Below are 25853 nucleotides of genomic sequence, written 5' to 3' on the forward strand. Positions count from 1 at the left end.
GGAAAGAGCCCAGGCCCGGGACTCTCCAGGACCCTCCAGACCCGGGGGAGGGAGCAGGGCAGGTCCGGTCAGGCCCGCCGGGGGACCCCTCTCGGGGCCGCTCTGGGGCAGGTGGGGTCTGCCCTCCTGGTTTCGAGGCGGGTCCTGGGGAAGCCACCCCACCTGGACCGCCTCGGGGGCCTCGAGGCCAGGCCACGGGTGTCCGTGGTCCCGGGTCGGGTCCCGGGTCGGGTCTGCCGGTTGGTCTGCGGTTCCCTCTTGGCGTGCCCCCCTCTGCCCCGCTCTGCTTCCCGGTGGGAGCCCGGTGGGGCGTGGTTCTCGCCACCCACAGAGGCCTGGGGGGAGACCACCATGGGCAGCCTTAGAGACCTACCAAGGGATGGAGGTCGGCGGGCACCTCGGGACCGGAAGTGAGGGCCTTGGGCTGCAGGCGCTCCCCAGTCCCTCCTTCGTCTTGCTCTCTCTGGCATCCTGGCCCTCCCCGGCTCCCTCCCCCACCCCCACCTTCAGCCGACTCACCCCCTCCTCCCCCCACCCCCCTCCCCGACCTCTTCCATTCCCTCGGCGTTCGCACTTGGCGTCCCGCGTGTGGCTGGGTCGGTCGCCTTGGATCACCCTTGCGCCCTCGGGTTCTGTGGCTCCCCCTCGCCCGGCCCCTCCCCCCTCACACAGTCAGAGGGCTCTGGGAGAGAGTGTGCCTGAGGGGAACAAACCAACAAGGAGTCCGCAGCAGCTGCAGTAGCAGCAGCAGCAGGAGCGCCAGCTGTACAGGAGGGAGGGCGCCAGTCCTGGCTGGAGCAACTGGTGAGGCCACGTTCCCGTTCCCAAAGCTGGCAGGTGCGGGGGGGGGGGGTGGGGAGGGTGCGGGGCCTGCCCGCACCTGGCCCCTGGCCCCCTGCCTGCATGTGCAGGCGGGTGGCCTGACCGTCAGCAGGTGTCCTGGCACGCAGGCGCAAAGCCCTGCCCTGGCTCCGCCCCCCGCCCAGGTCGATAAAAGGCCGCGCGCCACTTCCTGGCCTCCCTGTGTGGAGAAGATCCCGCTGCAGCCACTGGTCCGGACGGCTGGACGGCGCTCCCAACTGGCGTACCGGTGCGGTGCATGCTGAGGATCCCTGCGGGAGAACCTGCCCTTGGGGCCGTTTTCCGCGCTCTCTGAAGGGCGAAGATGGAAGCTGAGCTGGCCCGAGCCTTCCAGGAGGAGGTGAGATGCCCCATCTGCCTGGACACCCTGATGGTCCCGGTCACCGTCCAGTGCGGCCACACTTTCTGTCGCCCGTGTCTCCGCCTGGCCTGGGAAGATGCCACGACCCCGGCCAGGTGCCCTGCCTGCAGGGAGCCCTCCCAGCGAGGAGAGCCGAGATCCAACGTGGTGCTGGGCAGTGTGGTCTCCCTGGTGCGGAAGGCCAGCCTCCGCGGGTTCCTGAGCTCCCGGGACCACAGATGTGGGATCCACGGCGAGCCAAAGCAGATGTTCTGCGAGGAGGACCAGAGCCCGCTCTGCGGGCTCTGCTCCCAGGCCCCGGAGCACCGGGCTCACCGGCACCAGCCCGTGGAGCGCGCAGCCGCCCACAGGCGGGAGGCCATCTTACAGCTCATGGAGACTTTGTGGGAGAGGAAAGAAGAGACCCAGAGGAAGGTGGAGGAGCAGAGGGAGATCATGAGCCGGTGGGGTTGGTTTCTGCACCTGCACCGGACGATGACCGAGGCGTTTTATGCCACCCCGGGGCACCCTGGTCTCCGGGAGGGGGACAGGCGATTTGCCCAAGAGTTACTGCTCGACCTAGGAAGGAGGACCTCAGCGCAACTCCAGACAACCGAGGGGCACCTGCTCGAGGAACAGGGTCACCTCAGGAGCGTGTACCAGGAGCTGATGAGGGCCTACCAAAAGCCGGATGTGGAGCTCCTCCAGGACTTCAGGGACGGCCTGGAGCTGGGAGAGTGCACCTTGCTCTTCCAGCCCCAGACCCTGGAGCCGTTGCTCGGCCCCCCTAGAATCCGCGGGCTGGTGGAGAGCCTCAGCCCGTACCGAGTAGAGGTGGTCTTCGGCCCCTGGACGCCGAGCCCACCTCTGCTGGCAGCTTCCAGGGAGGAAGAAGCCGGCCACCAGGTCGCGCTTGGCGCCCAGGTCTTCAGCGCCGGCCGACACTACTGGGAGCTCAGCCCGGACGACTCTTCCTCCTGGGCGGTGGGAGTCTGCGGGAATCCGGCCGGATTCCCTCCGAGGGCCTCCGACCACGACCTTTTCGTCCTCTTCTGGGTGGAAGGCTCCCACCCAGCCGGCCTCTTTACAACCTCACCTCTGCGCCATCACTACCTAGAGCGGCCTCTGGGGAGGGTGGGGGTCTTTCTGGATCTCGACCACGGGACCGCGACTTTCTTGAACGTGGCTAGGAAGTGCCTTCTCTGGAGATACCCCACCGGCTCCATCCACTTCCCGGTCAGGCCTTTCCTTTCCAGGGGCTCCCCTTTGGCCTAGGGAAAGAGCCCAGGCCCGGGACTCTCCAGGACCCTCCAGACCCGGGGGAGGGAGCAGGGCAGGTCCGGTCAGGCCCGCCGGGGGACCCCTCTCGGGGCCGCTCTGGGGCAGGTGGGGTCTGCCCTCCTGGTTTCGAGGCGGGCCCTGGGGAAGCCACCCCACCTGGACCGCCTCGGGGGCCTCGAGGCCAGGCCACGGGTGTCCGTGGTCCCGGGTCGGGTCCCGGGTCGGGTCTGCCGGTTGGTCTGCGGTTCCCTCTTGGCGTGCCCCCCTCTGCCCCGCTCTGCTTCCCGGTGGGAGCCCGGTGGGGCGTGGTTCTCGCCACCCACAGAGGCCTGGGGGGAGACCACCATGGGCAGCCTTAGAGACCTACCAAGGGATGGAGGTCGGCGGGCACCTCGGGACCGGAAGTGAGGGCCTTGGGCTGCAGGCGCTCCCCAGTCCCTCCTTCGTCTTGCTCTCTCTGGCATCCTGGCCCTCCCCGGCTCCCTCCCCCACCCCCACCTTCAGCCGACTCACCCCCTCCTCCCCCCACCCCCCTCCCCGACCTCTTCCATTCCCTCGGCGTTCGCACTTGGCGTCCCGCGTGTGGCTGGGTCGGTCGCCTTGGATCACCCTTGCGCCCTCGGGTTCTGTGGCTCCCCCTCGCCCGGCCCCTCCCCCCTCACACAGTCAGAGGGCTCTGGGAGAGAGTGTGCCTGAGGGGAACAAACCAACAAGGAGTCCGCAGCAGCTGCAGTAGCAGCAGCAGCAGGAGCGCCAGCTGTACAGGAGGGAGGGCGCCAGTCCTGGCTGGAGCAACTGGTGAGGCCACGTTCCCGTTCCCAAAGCTGGCAGGTGCGGGGGGGGGGGTGGGGAAGGTGCGGGGCCTGCCCGCACCTGGCCCCTGGCCCCCTGCCTGCATGTGCAGGCGGGTGGCCTGACCGTCAGCAGGTGTCCTGGCACGCAGGCGCAAAGCCCTGCCCTGGCTCCGCCCCCCGCCCAGGTCGATAAAAGGCCGCGCGCCACTTCCTGGCCTCCCTGTGTGGAGAAGATCCCGCTGCAGCCACTGGTCCGGACGGCTGGACGGCGCTCCCAACTGGCGTACCGGTGCGGTGCGTGCTGAGGATCCCTGCGGGAGAACCTGCCCTTGGGGCCGTTTTCCGCGCTCTCTGAAGGGCGAAGATGGAAGCTGAGCTGGCCCGAGCCTTCCAGGAGGAGGTGAGATGCCCCATCTGCCTGGACACCCTGATGGTCCCGGTCACCGTCCAGTGCGGCCACACTTTCTGTCGCCCGTGTCTCCGCCTGGCCTGGGAAGATGCCACGACCCCGGCCAGGTGCCCTGCCTGCAGGGAGCCCTCCCAGCGAGGAGAGCCGAGATCCAACGTGGTGCTGGGCAGTGTGGTCTCCCTGGTGCGGAAGGCCAGCCTCCGCGGGTTCCTGAGCTCCCGGGACCACAGATGTGGGATCCACGGCGAGCCAAAGCAGATGTTCTGCGAGGAGGACCAGAGCCCGCTCTGCGGGCTCTGCTCCCAGGCCCCGGAGCACCGGGCTCACCGGCACCAGCCCGTGGAGCGCGCAGCCGCCCACAGGCGGGAGGCCATCTTACAGCTCATGGAGACTTTGTGGGAGAGGAAAGAAGAGACCCAGAGGAAGGTGGAGGAGCAGAGGGAGATCATGAGCCGGTGGGGTTGGTTTCTGCACCTGCACCGGACGATGACCGAGGCGTTTTATGCCACCCCGGGGCACCCTGGTCTCCGGGAGGGGGACAGGCGATTTGCCCAAGAGTTACTGCTCGACCTAGGAAGGAGGACCTCAGCGCAACTCCAGACAACCGAGGGGCACCTGCTCGAGGAACAGGGTCACCTCAGGAGCGTGTACCAGGAGCTGATGAGGGCCTACCAAAAGCCGGATGTGGAGCTCCTCCAGGACTTCAGGGACGGCCTGGAGCTGGGAGAGTGCGCCTTGCTCTTCCAGCCCCAGACCCTGGAGCCGTTGCTCGGCCCCCCTAGAATCCGCGGGCTGGTGGAGAGCCTCAGCCCGTACCGAGTAGAGGTGTCCTTCGGCCCCTGGACGCCGAGCCCACCTCTGCTGGCAGCTTCCAGGGAGGAAGAAGCCGGCCACCAGGTCGCGCTTGGCGCCCAGGTCTTCAGCGCCGGCCGACACTACTGGGAGCTCAGCCCGGACGACTCTTCCTCCTGGGCGGTGGGAGTCTGCGGGAATCCGGCCGGATTCCCTCCGAGGGCCTCCGACCACGACCTTTTCGTCCTCTTCTGGGTGGAAGGCTCCCACCCAGCCGGCCTCTTTACAACCTCACCTCTGCGCCATCACTACCTAGAGCGGCCTCTGGGGAGGGTGGGGGTCTTTCTGGATCTCGACCACGGGACCGCGACTTTCTTGAACGTGGCTAGGAAGTGCCTTCTCTGGAGATACCCCACCGGCTCCATCCACTTCCCGGTCAGGCCTTTCCTTTCCAGGGGCTCCCCTTTGGCCTAGGGAAAGAGCCCAGGCCCGGGACTCTCCAGGACCCTCCAGACCCGGGGGAGGGAGCAGGGCAGGTCCGGTCAGGCCCGCCGGGGGACCCCTCTCGGGGCCGCTCTGGGGCAGGTGGGGTCTGCCCTCCTGGTTTCGAGGCGGGCCCTGGGGAAGCCACCCCACCTGGACCGCCTCGGGGGCCTCGAGGCCAGGCCACGGGTGTCCGTGGTCCCGGGTCGGGTCCCGGGTCGGGTCTGCCGGTTGGTCTGCGGTTCCCTCTTGGCGTGCCCCCCTCTGCCCCGCTCTGCTTCCCGGTGGGAGCCCGGTGGGGCGTGGTTCTCGCCACCCACAGAGGCCTGGGGGGAGACCACCATGGGCAGCCTTAGAGACCTACCAAGGGATGGAGGTCGGCGGGCACCTCGGGACCGGAAGTGAGGGCCTTGGGCTGCAGGCGCTCCCCAGTCCCTCCTTCGTCTTGCTCTCTCTGGCATCCTGGCCCTCCCCGGCTCCCTCCCCCACCCCCACCTTCAGCCGACTCACCCCCTCCTCCCCCCACCCCCCTCCCCGACCTCTTCCATTCCCTCGGCGTTCGCACTTGGCGTCCCGCGTGTGGCTGGGTCGGTCGCCTTGGATCACCCTTGCGCCCTCGGGTTCTGTGGCTCCCCCTCGCCCGGCCCCTCCCCCCTCACACAGTCAGAGGGCTCTGGGAGAGAGTGTGCCTGAGGGGAACAAACCAACAAGGAGTCCGCAGCAGCTGCAGTAGCAGCAGCAGCAGGAGCGCCAGCTGTACAGGAGGGAGGGCGCCAGTCCTGGCTGGAGCAACTGGTGAGGCCACGTTCCCGTTCCCAAAGCTGGCAGGTGCGGGGGGGGGGGGGTGGGGAGGGTGCGGGGCCTGCCCGCACCTGGCCCCTGGCCCCCTGCCTGCATGTGCAGGCGGGTGGCCTGACCGTCAGCAGGTGTCCTGGCACGCAGGCGCAAAGCCCTGCCCTGGCTCCGCCCCCCGCCCAGGTCGATAAAAGGCCGCGTGCCACTTCCTGGCCTCCCTGTGTGGAGAAGATCCCGCTGCAGCCACTGGTCCGGACGGCTGGACGGCGCTCCCAACTGGCGTACCGGTGCGGTGCGTGCTGAGGATCCCTGCGGGAGAACCTGCCCTTGGGGCCGTTTTCCGCGCTCTCTGAAGGGCGAAGATGGAAGCTGAGCTGGCCCGAGCCTTCCAGGAGGAGGTGAGATGCCCCATCTGCCTGGACACCCTGATGGTCCCGGTCACCGTCCAGTGCGGCCACACTTTCTGTCGCCCGTGTCTCCGCCTGGCCTGGGAAGATGCCACGACCCCGGCCAGGTGCCCTGCCTGCAGGGAGCCCTCCCAGCGAGGAGAGCCGAGATCCAACGTGGTGCTGGGCAGTGTGGTCTCCCTGGTGCGGAAGGCCAGCCTCCGCGGGTTCCTGAGCTCCCGGGACCACAGATGTGGGATCCACGGCGAGCCAAAGCAGATGTTCTGCGAGGAGGACCAGAGCCCGCTCGGCGGGCTCTGCTCCCAGGCCCCGGAGCACCGGGCTCACCGGCACCAGCCCGTGGAGCGCGCAGCCGCCCACAGGCGGGAGGCCATCTTACAGCTCATGGAGACTTTGTGGGAGAGGAAAGAAGAGACCCAGAGGAAGGTGGAGGAGCAGAGGGAGATCATGAGCCGGTGGGGTTGGTTTCTGCACCTGCACCGGACGATGACCGAGGCGTTTTATGCCACCCCGGGGCACCCTGGTCTCCGGGAGGGGGACAGGCGATTTGCCCAAGAGTTACTGCTCGACCTAGGAAGGAGGACCTCAGCGCAACTCCAGACAACCGAGGGGCACCTGCTCGAGGAACAGGGTCACCTCAGGAGCGTGTACCAGGAGCTGATGAGGGCCTACCAAAAGCCGGATGTGGAGCTCCTCCAGGACTTCAGGGACGGCCTGGAGCTGGGAGAGTGCGCCTTGCTCTTCCAGCCCCAGACCCTGGAGCCGTTGCTCGGCCCCCCTAGAATCCGCGGGCTGGTGGAGAGCCTCAGCCCGTACCGAGTAGAGGTGTCCTTCGGCCCCTGGACGCCGAGCCCACCTCTGCTGGCAGCTTCCAGGGAGGAAGAAGCCGGCCACCAGGTCGCGCTTGGCGCCCAGGTCTTCAGCGCCGGCCGACACTACTGGGAGCTCAGCCCGGACGACTCTTCCTCCTGGGCGGTGGGAGTCTGCGGGAATCCGGCCGGATTCCCTCCGAGGGCCTCCGACCACGACCTTTTCGTCCTCTTCTGGGTGGAAGGCTCCCACCCAGCCGGCCTCTTTACAACCTCACCTCTGCGCCATCACTACCTAGAGCGGCCTCTGGGGAGGGTGGGGGTCTTTCTGGATCTCGACCACGGGACCGCGACTTTCTTGAACGTGGCTAGGAAGTGCCTTCTCTGGAGATACCCCACCGGCTCCATCCACTTCCCGGTCAGGCCTTTCCTTTCCAGGGGCTCCCCTTTGGCCTAGGGAAAGAGCCCAGGCCCGGGACTCTCCAGGACCCTCCAGACCCGGGGGAGGGAGCAGGGCAGGTCCGGTCAGGCCCGCCGGGGGACCCCTCTCGGCGCCGCTCTGGGGCAGGTGGGGTCTGCCCTCCTGGTTTCGAGGCGGGCCCTGGGGAAGCCACCCCACCTGGACCGCCTCGGGGGCCTCGAGGCCAGGCCACGGGTGTCCGTGGTCCCGGGTCGGGTCCCGGGTCGGGTCTGCCGGTTGGTCTGCGGTTCCCTCTTGGCGTGCCCCCCTCTGCCCCGCTCTGCTTCCCGGTGGGAGCCCGGTGGGGGCGTGGTTCTCGCCACCCACAGAGGCCTGGGGGGAGACCACCATGGGCAGCCTTAGAGACCTACCAAGGGATGGAGGTCGGCGGGCACCTCGGGACCGGAAGTGAGGGCCTTGGGCTGCAGGCGCTCCCCAGTCCCTCCTTCGTCTTGCTCTCTCTGGCATCCTGGCCCTCCCCGGCTCCCTGCCCCACCCCCACCTTCAGCCGACTCACCCCCTCCTCCCCCCACCCCCCTCCCCGACCTCTTCCATTCCCTCGGCGTTCGCACTTGGAGTCCCGCGTGTGGCTGGGTCGGTCGCCTTGGATCACCCTTGCGCCCTCGGGTTCTGTGGCTCCCCCTCGCCCGGCCCCTCCCCCCTCACACAGTCAGAGGGCTCTGGGAGAGAGTGTGCCTGAGGGGAACAAACCAACAAGGAGTCCGCAGCAGCTGCAGTAGCAGCAGCAGCAGGAGCGCCAGCTGTACAGGAGGGAGGGCGCCAGTCCTGGCTGGAGCAACTGGTGAGGCCACGTTCCCGTTCCCAAAGCTGGCAGGTGCGGGGGGGGGTGGGGAGGGTGCGGGGCCTGCCCGCACCTGGCCCCCTGGCCCCCTGCCTGCATGTGCAGGCGGGTGGCCTGACCGTCAGCAGGTGTCCTGGCACGCAGGCGCAAAGCCCTGCCCTGGCTCCGCCCCCCGCCCAGGTCGATAAAAGGCCGCGCGCCACTTCCTGGCCTCCCTGTGTGGAGAAGATCCCGCTGCAGCCACTGGTCCGGACGGCTGGACGGCGCTCCCAACTGGCGTACCGGTGCGGTGCGTGCTGAGGATCCCTGCGGGAGAACCTGCCCTTGGGGCCGTTTTCCGCGCTCTCTGAAGGGCGAAGATGGAAGCTGAGCTGGCCCGAGCCTTCCAGGAGGAGGTGAGATGCCCCATCTGCCTGGACACCCTGATGGTCCCGGTCACCGTCCAGTGCGGCCACACTTTCTGTCGCCCGTGTCTCCGCCTGGCCTGGGAAGATGCCACGACCCCGGCCAGGTGCCCTGCCTGCAGGGAGCCCTCCCAGCGAGGAGAGCCGAGATCCAACGTGGTGCTGGGCAGTGTGGTCTCCCTGGTGCGGAAGGCCAGCCTCCGCGGGTTCCTGAGCTCCCGGGAGCACAGATGTGGGACCCACGGCGAGCCAAAGCAGATGTTCTGCGAGGAGGACGAGAGCCCGCTCTGCGGGCTCTGCTCCCAGGCCCCGGAGCACCGGGCTCACCGGCACCAGCCCGTGGAGCGCGCAGCCGCCCACAGGCGGGAGGCCATCTTACAGCTCATGGAGACTTTGTGGGAGAGGAAAGAAGAGACCCAGAGGAAGGTGGAGGAGCAGAGGGAGATCATGAGCCGGTGGGGTTGGTTTCTGCACCTCCACCGGACGATGACCGAGGCGTTTTATGCCACCCCGGGGCACCCTGGTCTCCGGGAGGGGGACAGGCGATTTGCCCAAGAGTTACTGCTCGACCTAGGAAGGAGGACCTCAGCGCAACTCCAGACAACCGAGGGGCACCTGCTCGAGGAACAGGGTCACCTCAGGAGCGTGTACCAGGAGCTGATGAGGGCCTACCAAAAGCCGGATGTGGAGCTCCTCCAGGACTTCAGGGACGGCCTGGAGCTGGGAGAGTGCGCCTTGCTCTTCCAGCCCCAGACCCTGGAGCCGTTGCTCGGCCCCCCTAGAATCCGCGGGCTGGTGGAGAGCCTCAGCCCGTACCGAGTAGAGGTGTCCTTCGGCCCCTGGACGCCGAGCCCACCTCTGCTGGCAGCTTCCAGGGAGGAAGAAGCCGGCCACCAGGTCGCGCTTGGCGCCCAGGTCTTCAGCGCCGGCCGACACTACTGGGAGCTCAGCCCGGACGACTCTTCCTCCTGGGCGGTGGGAGTCTGCGGGAATCCGGCCGGATTCCCTCCGAGGGCCTCCGACCACGACCTTTTCGTCCTCTTCTGGGTGGAAGGCTCCCACCCAGCCGGCCTCTTTACAACCTCACCTCTGCGCGATCACTACCTAGAGCGGCCTCTGGGGAGGGTGGGGGTCTTTCTGGATCTCGACCACGGGACCGCGACTTTCTTGAACGTGGCTAGGAAGTGCCTTCTCTGGAGATACCCCACCGGCTCCATCCACTTCCCGGTCAGGCCTTTCCTTTCCAGGGGCTCCCCTTTGGCCTAGGGAAAGAGCCCAGGCCCGGGACTCTCCAGGACCCTCCAGACCCGGGGGAGGGAGCAGGGCAGGTCCGGTCAGGCCCGCCGGGGGACCCCTCTCAGCGCCGCTCTGGGGCAGGTGGGGTCTGCCCTCCTGGTTTCGAGGCGGGCCCTGGGGAAGCCACCCCACCTGGACCGCCTCGGGGGCCTCGAGGCCAGGCCACGGGTGTCCGTGGTCCCGGGTCGGGTCCCGGGTCGGGTCTGCCGGTTGGTCTGCGGTTCCCTCTTGGCGTGCCCCCCTCTGCCCCGCTCTGCTTCCCGGTGGGAGCCCGGTGGGGGCGTGGTTCTCGCCACCCACAGAGGCCTGGGGGGAGACCACCATGGGCAGCCTTAGAGACCTACCAAGGGATGGAGGTCGGCGGGCACCTCGGGACCGGAAGTGAGGGCCTTGGGCTGCAGGCGCTCCCCAGTCCCTCCTTCGTCTTGCTCTCTCTGGCATCCTGGCCCTCCCCGGCTCCCTGCCCCACCCCCACCTTCAGCCGACTCACCCCCTCCTCCCCCCACCCCCCTCCCCGACCTCTTCCATTCCCTCGGCGTTCGCACTTGGAGTCCCGCGTGTGGCTGGGTCGGTCGCCTTGGATCACCCTTGCGCCCTCGGGTTCTGTGGCTCCCCCTCGCCCGGCCCCTCCCCCCTCACACAGTCAGAGGGCTCTGGGAGAGAGTGTGCCTGAGGGGAACAAACCAACAAGGAGTCCGCAGCAGCTGCAGTAGCAGCAGCAGCAGGAGCGCCAGCTGTACAGGAGGGAGGGCGCCAGTCCTGGCTGGAGCAACTGGTGAGGCCACGTTCCCGTTCCCAAAGCTGGCAGGTGCGGGGGGGGGTGGGGAGGGGGCGGGGCCTGCCCGCACCTGGCCCCCTGGCCCCCTGCCTGCATGTGCAGGCGGGTGGCCTGACCGTCAGCAGGTGTCCTGGCACGCAGGCACAAAGCCCTGCCCTGGCTCCGCCCCCCGCCCAGGTCGATAAAGGCTGCGCGCCACTTCCTGGCCTCCCTGTGTGGAGAAGATCCCGCTGCAGCCACTGGTCCGGACGGCTGGACGGCGCTCCCAACTGGCGTACCGGTGCGGTGCATGCTGAGGATCCCTGCGGGAGAACCTGCCCTTGGGGCCGTTTTCCGCGCTCTCTGAAGGGCGAAGATGGAAGCTGAGCTGGCCCGAGCCTTCCAGGAGGAGGTGAGATGCCCCATCTGCCTGGACACCCTGATGGTCCCGGTCACCGTCCAGTGCGGCCACACTTTCTGTCGCCCGTGTCTCCGCCTGGCCTGGGAAGATGCCACGACCCCGGCCAGGTGCCCTGCCTGCAGGGAGCCCTCCCAGCGAGGAGAGCCGAGATCCAACGTGGTGCTGGGCAGTGTGGTCTCCCTGGTGCGGAAGGCCAGCCTCCGCGGGTTCCTGAGCTCCCGGGAGCACAGGTGTGGGACCCACGGCGAGCCAAAGCAGATGTTCTGCGAGGAGGACGAGAGCCCGCTCTGCGGGCTCTGCTCCCAGGCCCCGGAGCACCGGGCTCACCGGCACCAGCCCGTGGAGCGCGCAGCCGCCCACAGGCGGGAGGCCATCTTACAGCTCATGGAGACTTTGTGGGAGAGGAAAGAAGAGACCCAGAGGAAGGTGGAGGAGCAGAGGGAGATCATGAGCCGGTGGGGTTGGTTTCTGCACCTGCACCGGACGATGACCGAGGCGTTTTATGCCACCCCGGGGCACCCTGGTCTCCGGGAGGGGGACAGGCGATTTGCCCAAGAGTTACTGCTCGACCTAGGAAGGAGGACCTCAGCGCAACTCCAGACAACCGAGGGGCACCTGCTCGAGGAACAGGGTCACCTCAGGAGCGTGTACCAGGAGCTGATGAGGGCCTACCAAAAGCCGGATGTGGAGCTCCTCCAGGACTTCAGGGACGGCCTGGAGCTGGGAGAGTGCGCCTTGCTCTTCCAGCCCCAGACCCTGGAGCCGTTGCTCGGCCCCCCTAGAATCCGCGGGCTGGTGGAGAGCCTCAGCCCGTACCGAGTAGAGGTGTCCTTCGGCCCCTGGACGCCGAGCCCACCTCTGCTGGCAGCTTCCAGGGAGGAAGAAGCCGGCCACCAGGTCGCGCTTGGCGCCCAGGTCTTCAGCGCCGGCCGACACTACTGGGAGCTCAGCCCGGACGACTCTTCCTCCTGGGCGGTGGGAGTCTGCGGGAATCCGGCCGGATTCCCTCCGAGGGCCTCCGACCACGACCTTTTCGTCCTCTTCTGGGTGGAAGGCTCCCACCCAGCCGGCCTCTTTACAACCTCACCTCTGCGCGATCACTACCTAGAGCGGCCTCTGGGGAGGGTGGGGGTCTTTCTGGATCTCGACCACGGGACCGCGACTTTCTTGAACGTGGCTAGGAAGTGCCTTCTCTGGAGATACCCCACCGGCTCCATCCACTTCCCGGTCAGGCCTTTCCTTTCCAGGGGCTCCCCTTTGGCCTAGGGAAAGAGCCCAGGCCCGGGACTCTCCAGGACCCTCCAGACCCGGGGGAGGGAGCAGGGCAGGTCCGGTCAGGCCCGCCGGGGGACCCCTCTCAGCGCCGCTCTGGGGCAGGTGGGGTCTGCCCTCCTGGTTTCGAGGCGGGCCCTGGGGAAGCCACCCCACCTGGACCGCCTCGGGGGCCTCGAGGCCAGGCCACGGGTGTCCGTGGTCCCGGGTCGGGTCCCGGGTCGGGTCTGCCGGTTGGTCTGCGGTTCCCTCTTGGCGTGCCCCCCTCTGCCCCGCTCTGCTTCCCGGTGGGAGCCCGGTGGGGGCGTGGTTCTCGCCACCCACAGAGGCCTGGGGGGAGACCACCATGGGCAGCCTTAGAGACCTACCAAGGGATGGAGGTCGGCGGGCACCTCGGGACCGGAAGTGAGGGCCTTGGGCTGCAGGCGCTCCCCAGTCCCTCCTTCGTCTTGCTCTCTCTGGCATCCTGGCCCTCCCCGGCTCCCTGCCCCACCCCCACCTTCAGCCGACTCACCCCCTCCTCCCCCCACCCCCCTCCCCGACCTCTTCCATTCCCTCGGCGTTCGCACTTGGAGTCCCGCGTGTGGCTGGGTCGGTCGCCTTGGATCACCCTTGCGCCCTCGGGTTCTGTGGCTCCCCCTCGCCCGGCCCCTCCCCCCTCACACAGTCAGAGGGCTCTGGGAGAGAGTGTGCCTGAGGGGAACAAACCAACAAGGAGTCCGCAGCAGCTGCAGTAGCAGCAGCAGCAGGAGCGCCAGCTGTACAGGAGGGAGGGCGCCAGTCCTGGCTGGAGCAACTGGTGAGGCCACGTTCCCGTTCCCAAAGCTGGCAGGTGCGGGGGGGGGTGGGGAGGGGGCGGGGCCTGCCCGCACCTGGCCCCCTGGCCCCCTGCCTGCATGTGCAGGCGGGTGGCCTGACCGTCAGCAGGTGTCCTGGCACGCAGGCACAAAGCCCTGCCCTGGCTCCGCCCCCCGCCCAGGTCGATAAAGGCTGCGCGCCACTTCCTGGCCTCCCTGTGTGGAGAAGATCCCGCTGCAGCCACTGGTCCGGACGGCTGGACGGCGCTCCCAACTGGCGTACCGGTGCGGTGCATGCTGAGGATCCCTGCGGGAGAACCTGCCCTTGGGGCCGTTTTCCGCGCTCTCTGAAGGGCGAAGATGGAAGCTGAGCTGGCCCGAGCCTTCCAGGAGGAGGTGAGATGCCCCATCTGCCTGGACACCCTGATGGTCCCGGTCACCGTCCAGTGCGGCCACACTTTCTGTCGCCCGTGTCTCCGCCTGGCCTGGGAAGATGCCACGACCCCGGCCAGGTGCCCTGCCTGCAGGGAGCCCTCCCAGCGAGGAGAGCCGAGATCCAACGTGGTGCTGGGCAGTGTGGTCTCCCTGGTGCGGAAGGCCAGCCTCCGCGGGTTCCTGAGCTCCCGGGAGCACAGGTGTGGGACCCACGGCGAGCCAAAGCAGATGTTCTGCGAGGAGGACGAGAGCCCGCTCTGCGGGCTCTGCTCCCAGGCCCCGGAGCACCGGGCTCACCGGCACCAGCCCGTGGAGCGCGCAGCCGCCCACAGGCGGGAGGCCATCTTACAGCTCATGGAGACTTTGTGGGAGAGGAAAGAAGAGACCCAGAGGAAGGTGGAGGAGCAGAGGGAGATCATGAGCCGGTGGGGTTGGTTTCTGCACCTGCACCGGACGATGACCGAGGCGTTTTATGCCACCCCGGGGCACCCTGGTCTCCGGGAGGGGGACAGGCGATTTGCCCAAGAGTTACTGCTCGACCTAGGAAGGAGGACCTCAGCGCAACTCCAGACAACCGAGGGGCACCTGCTCGAGGAACAGGGTCACCTCAGGAGCGTGTACCAGGAGCTGATGAGGGCCTACCAAAAGCCGGATGTGGAGCTCCTCCAGGACTTCAGGGACGGCCTGGAGCTGGGAGAGTGCGCCTTGCTCTTCCAGCCCCAGACCCTGGAGCCGTTGCTCGGCCCCCCTAGAATCCGCGGGCTGGTGGAGAGCCTCAGCCCGTACCGAGTAGAGGTGTCCTTCGGCCCCTGGACGCCGAGCCCACCTCTGCTGGCAGCTTCCAGGGAGGAAGAAGCCGGCCACCAGGTCGCGCTTGGCGCCCAGGTCTTCAGCGCCGGCCGACACTACTGGGAGCTCAGCCCGGACGACTCTTCCTCCTGGGCGGTGGGAGTCTGCGGGAATCCGGCCGGATTCCCTCCGAGGGCCTCCGACCACGACCTTTTCGTCCTCTTCTGGGTGGAAGGCTCCCACCCAGCCGGCCTCTTTACAACCTCACCTCTGCGCCATCACTACCTAGAGCGGCCTCTGGGGAGGGTGGGGGTCTTTCTGGATCTCGACCACGGGACCGCGACTTTCTTGAACGTGGCTAGGAAGTGCCTTCTCTGGAGATACCCCACCGGCTCCATCCACTTCCCGGTCAGGCCTTTCCTTTCCAGGGGCGCCCCTTTGGCCTAGGGAAAGAGCCCAGGCCCGGGACTCTCCAGGACCCTCCAGACCCGGGGGAGGGAGCAGGGCAGGTCCGGTCAGGCCCGCCGGGGGGCCCCTCTCGGCGCCGCTCTGGGGCAGGTGGGGTCTGCCCTCCTGGTTTCGAGGCGGGCCCTGGGGAAGCCACCCCACCTGGACCGCCTCGGGGGCCTCGAGGCCAGGCCACGGGTGTCCGTGGTCCCGGGTCGGGTCCCGGGTCGGGTCTGCCGGTTGGTCTGCGGTTCCCTCTTGGCGTGCCCCCCTCTGCCCCGCTCTGCTTCCCGGTGGGAGCCCGGTGGGGGCGTGGTTCTCGCCACCCACAGAGGCCTGGGGGGAGACCACCATGGGCAGCCTTAGAGACCTACCAAGGGATGGAGGTCGGCGGGCACCTCGGGACCGGAAGTGAGGGCCTTGGGCTGCAGGCGCTCCCCAGTCCCTCCTTCGTCTTGCTCTCTCTGGCATCCTGGCCCTCCCCGGCTCCCTGCCCCACCCCCACCTTCAGCCGACTCACCCCCTCCTCCCCCCACCCCCCTCCCCGACCTCTTCCATTCCCTCGGCGTTCGCACTTGGCGTCCCGCGTGTGACTAGGTCGGTCGCCTTGGATCACCCTTGCGCCCTCGGGTTCTGTGGCTCCCCCTCGCCCGGCCCCTCCCCCCTCACACAGTCAGAGGGCTCTGGGAGAGAGTGTGCCTGAGGGGAACAAACCAACAAGGAGTCCGCAGCAGCTGCAGTAGCAGCAGCAGCAGGAGCGCCAGCTGTACAGGAGGGAGGGCGCCAGTCCTGGCTGGAGCAACTGGTGAGGCCACGTTCCCGTTCCCAAAGCTGGCAGGTGCGGGGGGGGGGTGGGGAGGGGGCGGGGCCTGCCCGCACCTGGCCCCCTGGCCCCCTGCCTGCATGTGCAGGCGGGTGGCCTGACCGTCAGCAGGTGTCCTGGCACGCAGGCGCAAAGCCCTTCCCTGGCTCCGCCCCCCGCCCAGGTCGATAAAAGGCCGCGCGCCACTTCCTGGCCTCCCTGTGTGGAGAAGATCCCGCTGCAGCCACTGGTCCGGACGGCTGGACGGCGCTCCCAACTGGCGTACCGGTGCGGTGCGTGCTGAGGATCCCTGCGGGAGAACCTGCCCTTGGGGCCGTTTTCCGCGCTCTCTGAAGGGCGAAGATGGAAGCTGAGCTGGCCCGAGCCTTCCAGGAGGAGGTGAGATGCCCCATCTGCCTGGACACCCTGATGGTCCCGGTCACCGTCCAGTGCGGCCACACTTTCTGTCGCCCGTGTCTCCGCCTGGCCTGGGAAGATGCCACGACCCCGGCCAGGTGCCCTGCCTGCAGGGAGCCCTCCCAGCGAGGAGAGCCGAGATCCAACGTGGTGCTGGGCAGTGTGGTCTCCCTGGTGCGGAAGGCCAGCCTCCGCGGGTTCCTGAGCTCCCGGGAGCACAGGTGTGGGACCCACGGCGAGCCAAAGCAGATGTTCTGCGAGGAGGACGAGAGCCCGCTCTGCGGGCTCTGCTCCCAGGCCCCGGAGCACCGGGCTCACCGGCACCAGCCCGTGGAGCGCGCAGCCGCCCACAGGCGGGAGGCCATCTTACAGCTCATGGAGACTTTGTGGGAGAGGAAAGAAGAGACCCAGAGGAAGGTGGAGGAGCAGAGGGAGATCATGAGCCGGTGGGGTTGGTTTCTGCACCTCCACCGGACGATGACCGAGGCGTTTTATGCCACCCCGGGGCACCCTGGTCTCCGGGAGGGGGACAGGCGATTTGCCCAAGAGTTACTGCTCGACCTAGGAAGGAGGACCTCAGCGCAACTCCAGACAACCGAGGGGCACCTGCTCGAGGAACAGGGTCACCTCAGGAGCGTGTACCAGGAGCTGATGAGGGCCTACCAAAAGCCGGATGTGGAGCTCCTCCAGGACTTCAGGGACGGCCTGGAGCTGGGAGAGTGCGCCTTGCTCTTCCAGCCCCAGACCCTGGAGCCGTTGCTCGGCCCCCCTAGAATCCGCGGGCTGGTGGAGAGCCTCAGCCCGTACCGAGTAGAGGTGTCCTTCGGCCCCTGGACGCCGAGCCCACCTCTGCTGGCAGCTTCCAGGGAGGAAGAAGCCGGCCACCAGGTCGCGCTTGGCGCCCAGGTCTTCAGCGCCGGCCGACACTACTGGGAGCTCAGCCCGGACGACTCTTCCTCCTGGGCGGTGGGAGTCTGCGGGAATCCGGCCGGATTCCCTCCGAGGGCCTCCGACCACGACCTTTTCGTCCTCTTCTGGGTGGAAGGCTCCCACCCAGCCGGCCTCTTTACAACCTCACCTCTGCGCCATCACTACCTAGAGCGGCCTCTGGGGAGGGTGGGGGTCTTTCTGGATCTCGACCACGGGACCGCGACTTTCTTGAACGTGGCTAGGAAGTGCCTTCTCTGGAGATACCCCACCGGCTCCATCCACTTCCCGGTCAGGCCTTTCCTTTCCAGGGGCTCCCCTTTGGCCTAGGGAAAGAGCCCAGGCCCGGGACTCTCCAGGACCCTCCAGACCCGGGGGAGGGAGCAGGGCAGGTCCGGTCAGGCCCGCCGGGGGGCCCCTCTCGGCGCCGCTCTGGGGCAGGTGGGGTCTGCCCTCCTGGTTTCGAGGCGGGCCCTGGGGAAGCCACCCCACCTGGACCGCCTCGGGGGCCTCGAGGCCAGGCCACGGGTGTCCGTGGTCCCGGGTCGGGTCCCGGGTCGGGTCTGCCGGTTGGTCTGCGGTTCCCTCTTGGCGTGCCCCCCTCTGCCCCGCTCTGCTTCCCGGTGGGAGCCCGGTGGGGGCGTGGTTCTCGCCACCCACAGAGGCCTGGGGGGAGACCACCATGGGCAGCCTTAGAGACCTACCAAGGGATGGAGGTCGGCGGGCACCTCGGGACCGGAAGTGAGGGCCTTGGGCTGCAGGCGCTCCCCAGTCCCTCCTTCGTCTTGCTCTCTCTGGCATCCTGGCCCTCCCCGGCTCCCTGCCCCACCCCCACCTTCAGCCGACTCACCCCCTCCTCCCCCCACCCCCCTCCCCGACCTCTTCCATTCCCTCGGCGTTCGCACTTGGAGTCCCGCGTGTGGCTGGGTCGGTCGCCTTGGATCACCCTTGCGCCCTCGGGTTCTGTGGCTCCCCCTCGCCCGGCCCCTCCCCCCTCACACAGTCAGAGGGCTCTGGGAGAGAGTGTGCCTGAGGGGAACAAACCAACAAGGAGTCCGCAGCAGCTGCAGTAGCAGCAGCAGCAGGAGCGCCAGCTGTACAGGAGGGAGGGCGCCAGTCCTGGCTGGAGCAACTGGTGAGGCCACGTTCCCGTTCCCAAAGCTGGCAGGTGCGGGGGGGGGTGGGGAGGGGGCGGGGCCTGCCCGCACCTGGCCCCCTGGCCCCCTGCCTGCATGTGCAGGCGGGTGGCCTGACCGTCAGCAGGTGTCCTGGCACGCAGGCACAAAGCCCTGCCCTGGCTCCGCCCCCCGCCCAGGTCGATAAAGGCCGCGCGCCACTTCCTGGCCTCCCTGTGTGGAGAAGATCCCGCTGCAGCCACTGGTCCGGACGGCTGGACGGCGCTCCCAACTGGCCTACCGGTGCGGTGCGTGCTGAGGATCCCTGCGGGAGAACCTGCCCTTGGGGCCGTTTTCCGCGCTCTCTGAAGGGCGAAGATGGAAGCTGAGCTGGCCCGAGCCTTCCAGGAGGAGGTGAGATGCCCCATCTGCCTGGACACCCTGATGGTCCCGGTCACCGTCCAGTGCGGCCACACTTTCTGTCGCCCGTGTCTCCGCCTGGCCTGGGAAGATGCCACGACCCCGGCCAGGTGCCCTGCCTGCAGGGAGCCCTCCCAGCGAGGAGAGCCGAGATCCAACGTGGTGCTGGGCAGTGTGGTCTCCCTGGTGCGGAAGGCCAGCCTCCGCGGGTTCCTGAGCTCCCGGGAGCACAGATGTGGGACCCACGGCGAGCCAAAGCAGATGTTCTGCGAGGAGGACGAGAGCCCGCTCTGCGGGCTCTGCTCCCAGGCCCCGGAGCACCGGGCTCACCGGCACCAGCCCGTGGAGCGCGCAGCCGCCCACAGGCGGGAGGCCATCTTACAGCTCATGGAGACTTTGTGGGAGAGGAAAGAAGAGACCCAGAGGAAGGTGGAGGAGCAGAGGGAGATCATGAGCCGGTGGGGTTGGTTTCTGCACCTGCACCGGACGATGACCGAGGCGTTTTATGCCACCCCGGGGCACCCTGGTCTCCGGGAGGGGGACAGGCGATTTGCCCAAGAGTTACTGCTCGACCTAGGAAGGAGGACCTCAGCGCAACTCCAGACAACCGAGGGGCACCTGCTCGAGGAACAGGGTCACCTCAGGAGCGTGTACCAGGAGCTGATGAGGGCCTACCAAAAGCCGGATGTGGAGCTCCTCCAGGACTTCAGGGACGGCCTGGAGCTGGGAGAGTGCGCCTTGCTCTTCCAGCCCCAGACCCTGGAGCCGTTGCTCGGCCCCCCTAGAATCCGCGGGCTGGTGGAGAGCCTCAGCCCGTACCGAGTAGAGGTGTCCTTCGGCCCCTGGACGCCGAGCCCACCTCTGCTGGCAGCTTCCAGGGAGGAAGAAGCCGGCCACCAGGTCGCGCTTGGCGCCCAGGTCTTCAGCGCCGGCCGACACTACTGGGAGCTCAGCCCGGACGACTCTTCCTCCTGGGCGGTGGGAGTCTGCGGGAATCCGGCCGGATTCCCTCCGAGGGCCTCCGACCACGACCTTTTCGTCCTCTTCTGGGTGGAAGGCTCCCACCCAGCCGGCCTCTTTACAACCTCACCTCTGCGCCATCACTACCTAGAGCGGCCTCTGGGGAGGGTGGGGGTCTTTCTGGATCTCGACCACGGGACCGCGACTTTCTTGAACGTGGCTAGGAAGTGCCTTCTCTGGAGATACCCCACCGGCTCCATCCACTTCCCGGTCAGGCCTTTCCTTTCCAGGGGCTCCCCTTTGGCCTAGGGAAAGAGCCCAGGCCCGGGACTCTCCAGGACCCTCCAGACCCGGGGGAGGGAGCAGGGCAGGTCCGGTCAGGCCCGCCGGGGGACCCCTCTCGGCGCCGCTCTGGGGCAGGTGGGGTCTGCCCTCCTGGTTTCGAGGCGGGCCCTGGGGAAGCCACCCCACCTGGACCGCCTCGGGGGCCTCGAGGCCAGGCCACGGGTGTCCGTGGTCCCGGGTCGGGTCCCGGGTCGGGTCTGCCGGTTGGTCTGCGGTTCCCTCTTGGCGTGCCCCCCTCTGCCCCGCTCTGCTTCCCGGTGGGAGCCCGGTGGGGGCGTGGTTCTCGCCACCCACAGAGGCCTGGGGGGAGACCACCATGGGCAGCCTTAGAGACCTACCAAGGGATGGAGGTCGGCGGGCACCTCGGGACCGGAAGTGAGGGCCTTGGGCTGCAGGCGCTCCCCAGTCCCTCCTTCGTCTTGCTCTCTCTGGCATCCTGGCCCTCCCCGGCTCCCTGCCCCACCCCCACCTTCAGCCGACTCACCCCCTCCTCCCCCCACCCCCCTCCCCGACCTCTTCCATTCCCTCGGCGTTCGCACTTGGAGTCCCGCGTGTGGCTGGGTCGGTCGCCTTGGATCACCCTTGCGCCCTCGGGTTCTGTGGCTCCCCCTCGCCCGGCCCCTCCCCCCTCACACAGTCAGAGGGCTCTGGGAGAGAGTGTGCCTGAGGGGAACAAACCAACAAGGAGTCCGCAGCAGCTGCAGTAGCAGCAGCAGCAGGAGCGCCAGCTGTACAGGAGGGAGGGCGCCAGTCCTGGCTGGAGCAACTGGTGAGGCCACGTTCCCGTTCCCAAAGCTGGCAGGTGCGGGGGGGGGTGGGGAGGGGGCGGGGCCTGCCCGCACCTGGCCCCCTGGCCCCCTGCCTGCATGTGCAGGCGGGTGGCCTGACCGTCAGCAGGTGTCCTGGCACGCAGGCACAAAGCCCTGCCCTGGCTCCGCCCCCCGCCCAGGTCGATAAAGGCTGCGCGCCACTTCCTGGCCTCCCTGTGTGGAGAAGATCCCGCTGCAGCCACTGGTCCGGACGGCTGGACGGCGCTCCCAACTGGCCTACCGGTGCGGTGCGTGCTGAGGATCCCTGCGGGAGAACCTGCCCTTGGGGCCGTTTTCCGCGCTCTCTGAAGGGCGAAGATGGAAGCTGAGCTGGCCCGAGCCTTCCAGGAGGAGGTGAGATGCCCCATCTGCCTGGACACCCTGATGGTCCCGGTCACCGTCCAGTGCGGCCACACTTTCTGTCGCCCGTGTCTCCGCCTGGCCTGGGAAGATGCCACGACCCCGGCCAGGTGCCCTGCCTGCAGGGAGCCCTCCCAGCGAGGAGAGCCGAGATCCAACGTGGTGCTGGGCAGTGTGGTCTCCCTGGTGCGGAAGGCCAGCCTCCGCGGGTTCCTGAGCTCCCGGGAGCACAGGTGTGGGACCCACGGCGAGCCAAAGCAGATGTTCTGCGAGGAGGACGAGAGCCCGCTCTGCGGGCTCTGCTCCCAGGCCCCGGAGCACCGGGCTCACCGGCACCAGCCCGTGGAGCGCGCAGCCGCCCACAGGCGGGAGGCCATCTTACAGCTCATGGAGACTTTGTGGGAGAGGAAAGAAGAGACCCAGAGGAAGGTGGAGGAGCAGAGGGAGATCATGAGCCGGTGGGGTTGGTTTCTGCACCTGCACCGGACGATGACCGAGGCGTTTTATGCCACCCCGGGGCACCCTGGTCTCCGGGAGGGGGACAGGCGATTTGCCCAAGAGTTACTGCTCGACCTAGGAAGGAGGACCTCAGCGCAACTCCAGACAACCGAGGGGCACCTGCTCGAGGAACAGGGTCACCTCAGGAGCGTGTACCAGGAGCTGATGAGGGCCTACCAAAAGCCGGATGTGGAGCTCCTCCAGGACTTCAGGGACGGCCTGGAGCTGGGAGAGTGCGCCTTGCTCTTCCAGCCCCAGACCCTGGAGCCGTTGCTCGGCCCCCCTAGAATCCGCGGGCTGGTGGAGAGCCTCAGCCCGTACCGAGTAGAGGTGTCCTTCGGCCCCTGGACGCCGAGCCCACCTCTGCTGGCAGCTTCCAGGGAGGAAGAAGCCGGCCACCAGGTCGCGCTTGGCGCCCAGGTCTTCAGCGCCGGCCGACACTACTGGGAGCTCAGCCCGGACGACTCTTCCTCCTGGGCGGTGGGAGTCTGCGGGAATCCGGCCGGATTCCCTCCGAGGGCCTCCGACCACGACCTTTTCGTCCTCTTCTGGGTGGAAGGCTCCCACCCAGCCGGCCTCTTTACAACCTCACCTCTGCGCCATCACTACCTAGAGCGGCCTCTGGGGAGGGTGGGGGTCTTTCTGGATCTCGACCACGGGACCGCGACTTTCTTGAACGTGGCTAGGAAGTGCCTTCTCTGGAGATACCCCACCGGCTCCATCCACTTCCCGGTCAGGCCTTTCCTTTCCAGGGGCGCCCCTTTGGCCTAGGGAAAGAGCCCAGGCCCGGGACTCTCCAGGACCCTCCAGACCCGGGGGAGGGAGCAGGGCAGGTCCGGTCAGGCCCGCCGGGGGGCCCCTCTCGGCGCCGCTCTGGGGCAGGTGGGGTCTGCCCTCCTGGTTTCGAGGCGGGCCCTGGGGAAGCCACCCCACCTGGACCGCCTCGGGGGCCTCGAGGCCAGGCCACGGGTGTCCGTGGTCCCGGGTCGGGTCCCGGGTCGGGTCTGCCGGTTGGTCTGCGGTTCCCTCTTGGCGTGCCCCCCTCTGCCCCGCTCTGCTTCCCGGTGGGAGCCCGGTGGGGGCGTGGTTCTCGCCACCCACAGAGGCCTGGGGGGAGACCACCATGGGCAGCCTTAGAGACCTACCAAGGGATGGAGGTCGGCGGGCACCTCGGGACCGGAAGTGAGGGCCTTGGGCTGCAGGCGCTCCCCAGTCCCTCCTTCGTCTTGCTCTCTCTGGCATCCTGGCCCTCCCCGGCTCCCTGCCCCACCCCCACCTTCAGCCGACTCACCCCCTCCTCCCCCCACCCCCCTCCCCGACCTCTTCCATTCCCTCGGCGTTCGCACTTGGCGTCCCGCGTGTGACTGGGTCGGTCGCCTTGGATCACCCTTGCGCCCTCGGGTTCTGTGGCTCCCCCTCGCCCGGCCCCTCCCCCCTCACACAGTCAGAGGGCTCTGGGAGAGAGTGTGCCTGAGGGGAACAAACCAACAAGGAGTCCGCAGCAGCTGCAGTAGCAGCAGCAGCAGGAGCGCCAGCTGTACAGGAGGGAGGGCGCCAGTCCTGGCTGGAGCAACTGGTGAGGCCACGTTCCCGTTCCCAAAGCTGGCAGGTGCGGGGGGGGGGTGGGGAGGGGGCGGGGCCTGCCCGCACCTGGCCCCCTGGCCCCCTGCCTGCATGTGCAGGCGGGTGGCCTGACCGTCAGCAGGTGTCCTGGCACGCAGGCGCAAAGCCCTTCCCTGGCTCCGCCCCCCGCCCAGGTCGATAAAAGGCCGCGCGCCACTTCCTGGCCTCCCTGTGTGGAGAAGATCCCGCTGCAGCCACTGGTCCGGACGGCTGGACGGCGCTCCCAACTGGCGTACCGGTGCGGTGCGTGCTGAGGATCCCTGCGGGAGAACCTGCCCTTGGGGCCGTTTTCCGCGCTCTCTGAAGGGCGAAGATGGAAGCTGAGCTGGCCCGAGCCTTCCAGGAGGAGGTGAGATGCCCCATCTGCCTGGACACCCTGATGGTCCCGGTCACCGTCCAGTGCGGCCACACTTTCTGTCGCCCGTGTCTCCGCCTGGCCTGGGAAGATGCCACGACCCCGGCCAGGTGCCCTGCCTGCAGGGAGCCCTCCCAGCGAGGAGAGCCGAGATCCAACGTGGTGCTGGGCAGTGTGGTCTCCCTGGTGCGGAAGGCCAGCCTCCGCGGGTTCCTGAGCTCCCGGGAGCACAGGTGTGGGACCCACGGCGAGCCAAAGCAGATGTTCTGCGAGGAGGACGAGAGCCCGCTCTGCGGGCTCTGCTCCCAGGCCCCGGAGCACCGGGCTCACCGGCACCAGCCCGTGGAGCGCGCAGCCGCCCACAGGCGGGAGGCCATCTTACAGCTCATGGAGACTTTGTGGGAGAGGAAAGAAGAGACCCAGAGGAAGGTGGAGGAGCAGAGGGAGATCATGAGCCGGTGGGGTTGGTTTCTGCACCTGCACCGGACGATGACCGAGGCGTTTTATGCCACCCCGGGGCACCCTGGTCTCCGGGAGGGGGACAGGCGATTTGCCCAAGAGTTACTGCTCGACCTAGGAAGGAGGACCTCAGCGCAACTCCAGACAACCGAGGGGCACCTGCTCGAGGAACAGGGTCACCTCAGGAGCGTGTACCAGGAGCTGATGAGGGCCTACCAAAAGCCGGATGTGGAGCTCCTCCAGGACTTCAGGGACGGCCTGGAGCTGGGAGAGTGCGCCTTGCTCTTCCAGCCCCAGACCCTGGAGCCGTTGCTCGGCCCCCCTAGAATCCGCGGGCTGGTGGAGAGCCTCAGCCCGTACCGAGTAGAGGTGTCCTTCGGCCCCTGGACGCCGAGCCCACCTCTGCTGGCAGCTTCCAGGGAGGAAGAAGCCGGCCACCAGGTCGCGCTTGGCGCCCAGGTCTTCAGCGCCGGCCGACACTACTGGGAGCTCAGCCCGGACGACTCTTCCTCCTGGGCGGTGGGAGTCTGCGGGAATCCGGCCGGATTCCCTCCGAGGGCCTCCGACCACGACCTTTTCGTCCTCTTCTGGGTGGAAGGCTCCCACCCAGCCGGCCTCTTTACAACCTCACCTCTGCGCCATCACTACCTAGAGCGGCCTCTGGGGAGGGTGGGGGTCTTTCTGGATCTCGACCACGGGACCGCGACTTTCTTGAACGTGGCTAGGAAGTGCCTTCTCTGGAGATACCCCACCGGCTCCATCCACTTCCCGGTCAGGCCTTTCCTTTCCAGGGGCTCCCCTTTGGCCTAGGGAAAGAGCCCAGGCCCGGGACTCTCCAGGACCCTCCAGACCCGGGGGAGGGAGCAGGGCAGGTCCGGTCAGGCCCGCCGGGGGACCCCTCTCGGCGCCGCTCTGGGGCAGGTGGGGTCTGCCCTCCTGGTTTCGAGGCGGGCCCTGGGGAAGCCACCCCACCTGGACCGCCTCGGGGGCCTCGAGGCCAGGCCACGGGTGTCCGTGGTCCCGGGTCGGGTCCCGGGTCGGGTCTGCCGGTTGGTCTGCGGTTCCCTCTTGGCGTGCCCCCCTCTGCCCCGCTCTGCTTCCCGGTGGGAGCCCGGTGGGGGCGTGGTTCTCGCCACCCACAGAGGCCTGGGGGGAGACCACCATGGGCAGCCTTAGAGACCTACCAAGGGATGGAGGTCGGCGGGCACCTCGGGACCGGAAGTGAGGGCCTTGGGCTGCAGGCGCTCCCCAGTCCCTCCTTCGTCTTGCTCTCTCTGGCATCCTGGCCCTCCCCGGCTCCCTGCCCCACCCCCACCTTCAGCCGACTCACCCCCTCCTCCCCCCACCCCCCTCCCCGACCTCTTCCATTCCCTCGGCGTTCGCACTTGGAGTCCCGCGTGTGGCTGGGTCGGTCGCCTTGGATCACCCTTGCGCCCTCGGGTTCTGTGGCTCCCCCTCGCCCGGCCCCTCCCCCCTCACACAGTCAGAGGGCTCTGGGAGAGAGTGTGCCTGAGGGGAACAAACCAACAAGGAGTCCGCAGCAGCTGCAGTAGCAGCAGCAGCAGGAGCGCCAGCTGTACAGGAGGGAGGGCGCCAGTCCTGGCTGGAGCAACTGGTGAGGCCACGTTCCCGTTCCCAAAGCTGGCAGGTGCGGGGGGGGGTGGGGAGGGGGCGGGGCCTGCCCGCACCTGGCCCCCTGGCCCCCTGCCTGCATGTGCAGGCGGGTGGCCTGACCGTCAGCAGGTGTCCTGGCACGCAGGCACAAAGCCCTGCCCTGGCTCCGCCCCCCGCCCAGGTCGATAAAGGCCGCGCGCCACTTCCTGGCCTCCCTGTGTGGAGAAGATCCCGCTGCAGCCACTGGTCCGGACGGCTGGACGGCGCTCCCAACTGGCCTACCGGTGCGGTGCGTGCT

General features: G+C 68.3%; 10 protein-coding genes across 10 annotated transcripts; all 10 read left to right on the forward strand.

Moving 5' to 3' along the window:
• The first annotated feature begins 1696 nt into the window (after window positions 1-1696).
• LOC150039077 (tripartite motif-containing protein 43-like) lies at window positions 1697-2476 on the forward strand. Its single transcript, XM_090328020.1, has one exon. The coding sequence runs from the start codon at window positions 1697-1699 to the stop codon at window positions 2474-2476; it is 780 nt and encodes a 259-aa protein (XP_090184146.1).
• A 1695-nt stretch (window positions 2477-4171) lies between these two features.
• Window positions 4172-4951, forward strand: LOC150039078 (tripartite motif-containing protein 43-like). The gene has a single exon (XM_090328021.1). It carries the CDS (start codon window positions 4172-4174, stop codon window positions 4949-4951), a length of 780 nt encoding a protein of 259 aa, XP_090184147.1.
• Window positions 4952-6648: 1697 nt separating this feature from the next.
• On the forward strand, window positions 6649-7428 carry LOC150039079 (tripartite motif-containing protein 43-like). Its single transcript, XM_090328022.1, has one exon. It carries the CDS (start codon window positions 6649-6651, stop codon window positions 7426-7428), a length of 780 nt encoding a protein of 259 aa, XP_090184148.1.
• A 1695-nt stretch (window positions 7429-9123) lies between these two features.
• Window positions 9124-9903, forward strand: LOC150039080 (tripartite motif-containing protein 43-like). Its single transcript, XM_090328024.1, has one exon. It carries the CDS (start codon window positions 9124-9126, stop codon window positions 9901-9903), a length of 780 nt encoding a protein of 259 aa, XP_090184150.1.
• Window positions 9904-11597: 1694 nt separating this feature from the next.
• On the forward strand, window positions 11598-12377 carry LOC150039081 (tripartite motif-containing protein 43-like). The gene has a single exon (XM_090328025.1). It carries the CDS (start codon window positions 11598-11600, stop codon window positions 12375-12377), a length of 780 nt encoding a protein of 259 aa, XP_090184151.1.
• A 1694-nt stretch (window positions 12378-14071) lies between these two features.
• LOC150039082 (tripartite motif-containing protein 43-like) lies at window positions 14072-14851 on the forward strand. The gene has a single exon (XM_090328026.1). The coding sequence runs from the start codon at window positions 14072-14074 to the stop codon at window positions 14849-14851; it is 780 nt and encodes a 259-aa protein (XP_090184152.1).
• Window positions 14852-16547: 1696 nt separating this feature from the next.
• On the forward strand, window positions 16548-17327 carry LOC150039083 (tripartite motif-containing protein 43-like). The gene has a single exon (XM_090328027.1). It carries the CDS (start codon window positions 16548-16550, stop codon window positions 17325-17327), a length of 780 nt encoding a protein of 259 aa, XP_090184153.1.
• Window positions 17328-19021: 1694 nt separating this feature from the next.
• Window positions 19022-19801, forward strand: LOC150039084 (tripartite motif-containing protein 43-like). Its single transcript, XM_090328028.1, has one exon. It carries the CDS (start codon window positions 19022-19024, stop codon window positions 19799-19801), a length of 780 nt encoding a protein of 259 aa, XP_090184154.1.
• A 1694-nt stretch (window positions 19802-21495) lies between these two features.
• Window positions 21496-22275, forward strand: LOC150039085 (tripartite motif-containing protein 43-like). Its single transcript, XM_090328029.1, has one exon. It carries the CDS (start codon window positions 21496-21498, stop codon window positions 22273-22275), a length of 780 nt encoding a protein of 259 aa, XP_090184155.1.
• A 1696-nt stretch (window positions 22276-23971) lies between these two features.
• On the forward strand, window positions 23972-24751 carry LOC150039086 (tripartite motif-containing protein 43-like). Its single transcript, XM_090328030.1, has one exon. The coding sequence runs from the start codon at window positions 23972-23974 to the stop codon at window positions 24749-24751; it is 780 nt and encodes a 259-aa protein (XP_090184156.1).
• The last annotated feature ends 1102 nt before the right edge of the window (window positions 24752-25853 follow it).

Source organism: Megascapheus bottae, unplaced genomic scaffold (assembly GCF_031878675.1).
Source record: "Megascapheus bottae isolate mThoBot1 unplaced genomic scaffold, mThoBot2.hap1 HAP1_SCAFFOLD_64, whole genome shotgun sequence".
NCBI lineage: Eukaryota > Metazoa > Chordata > Mammalia > Rodentia > Geomyidae > Megascapheus > Megascapheus bottae.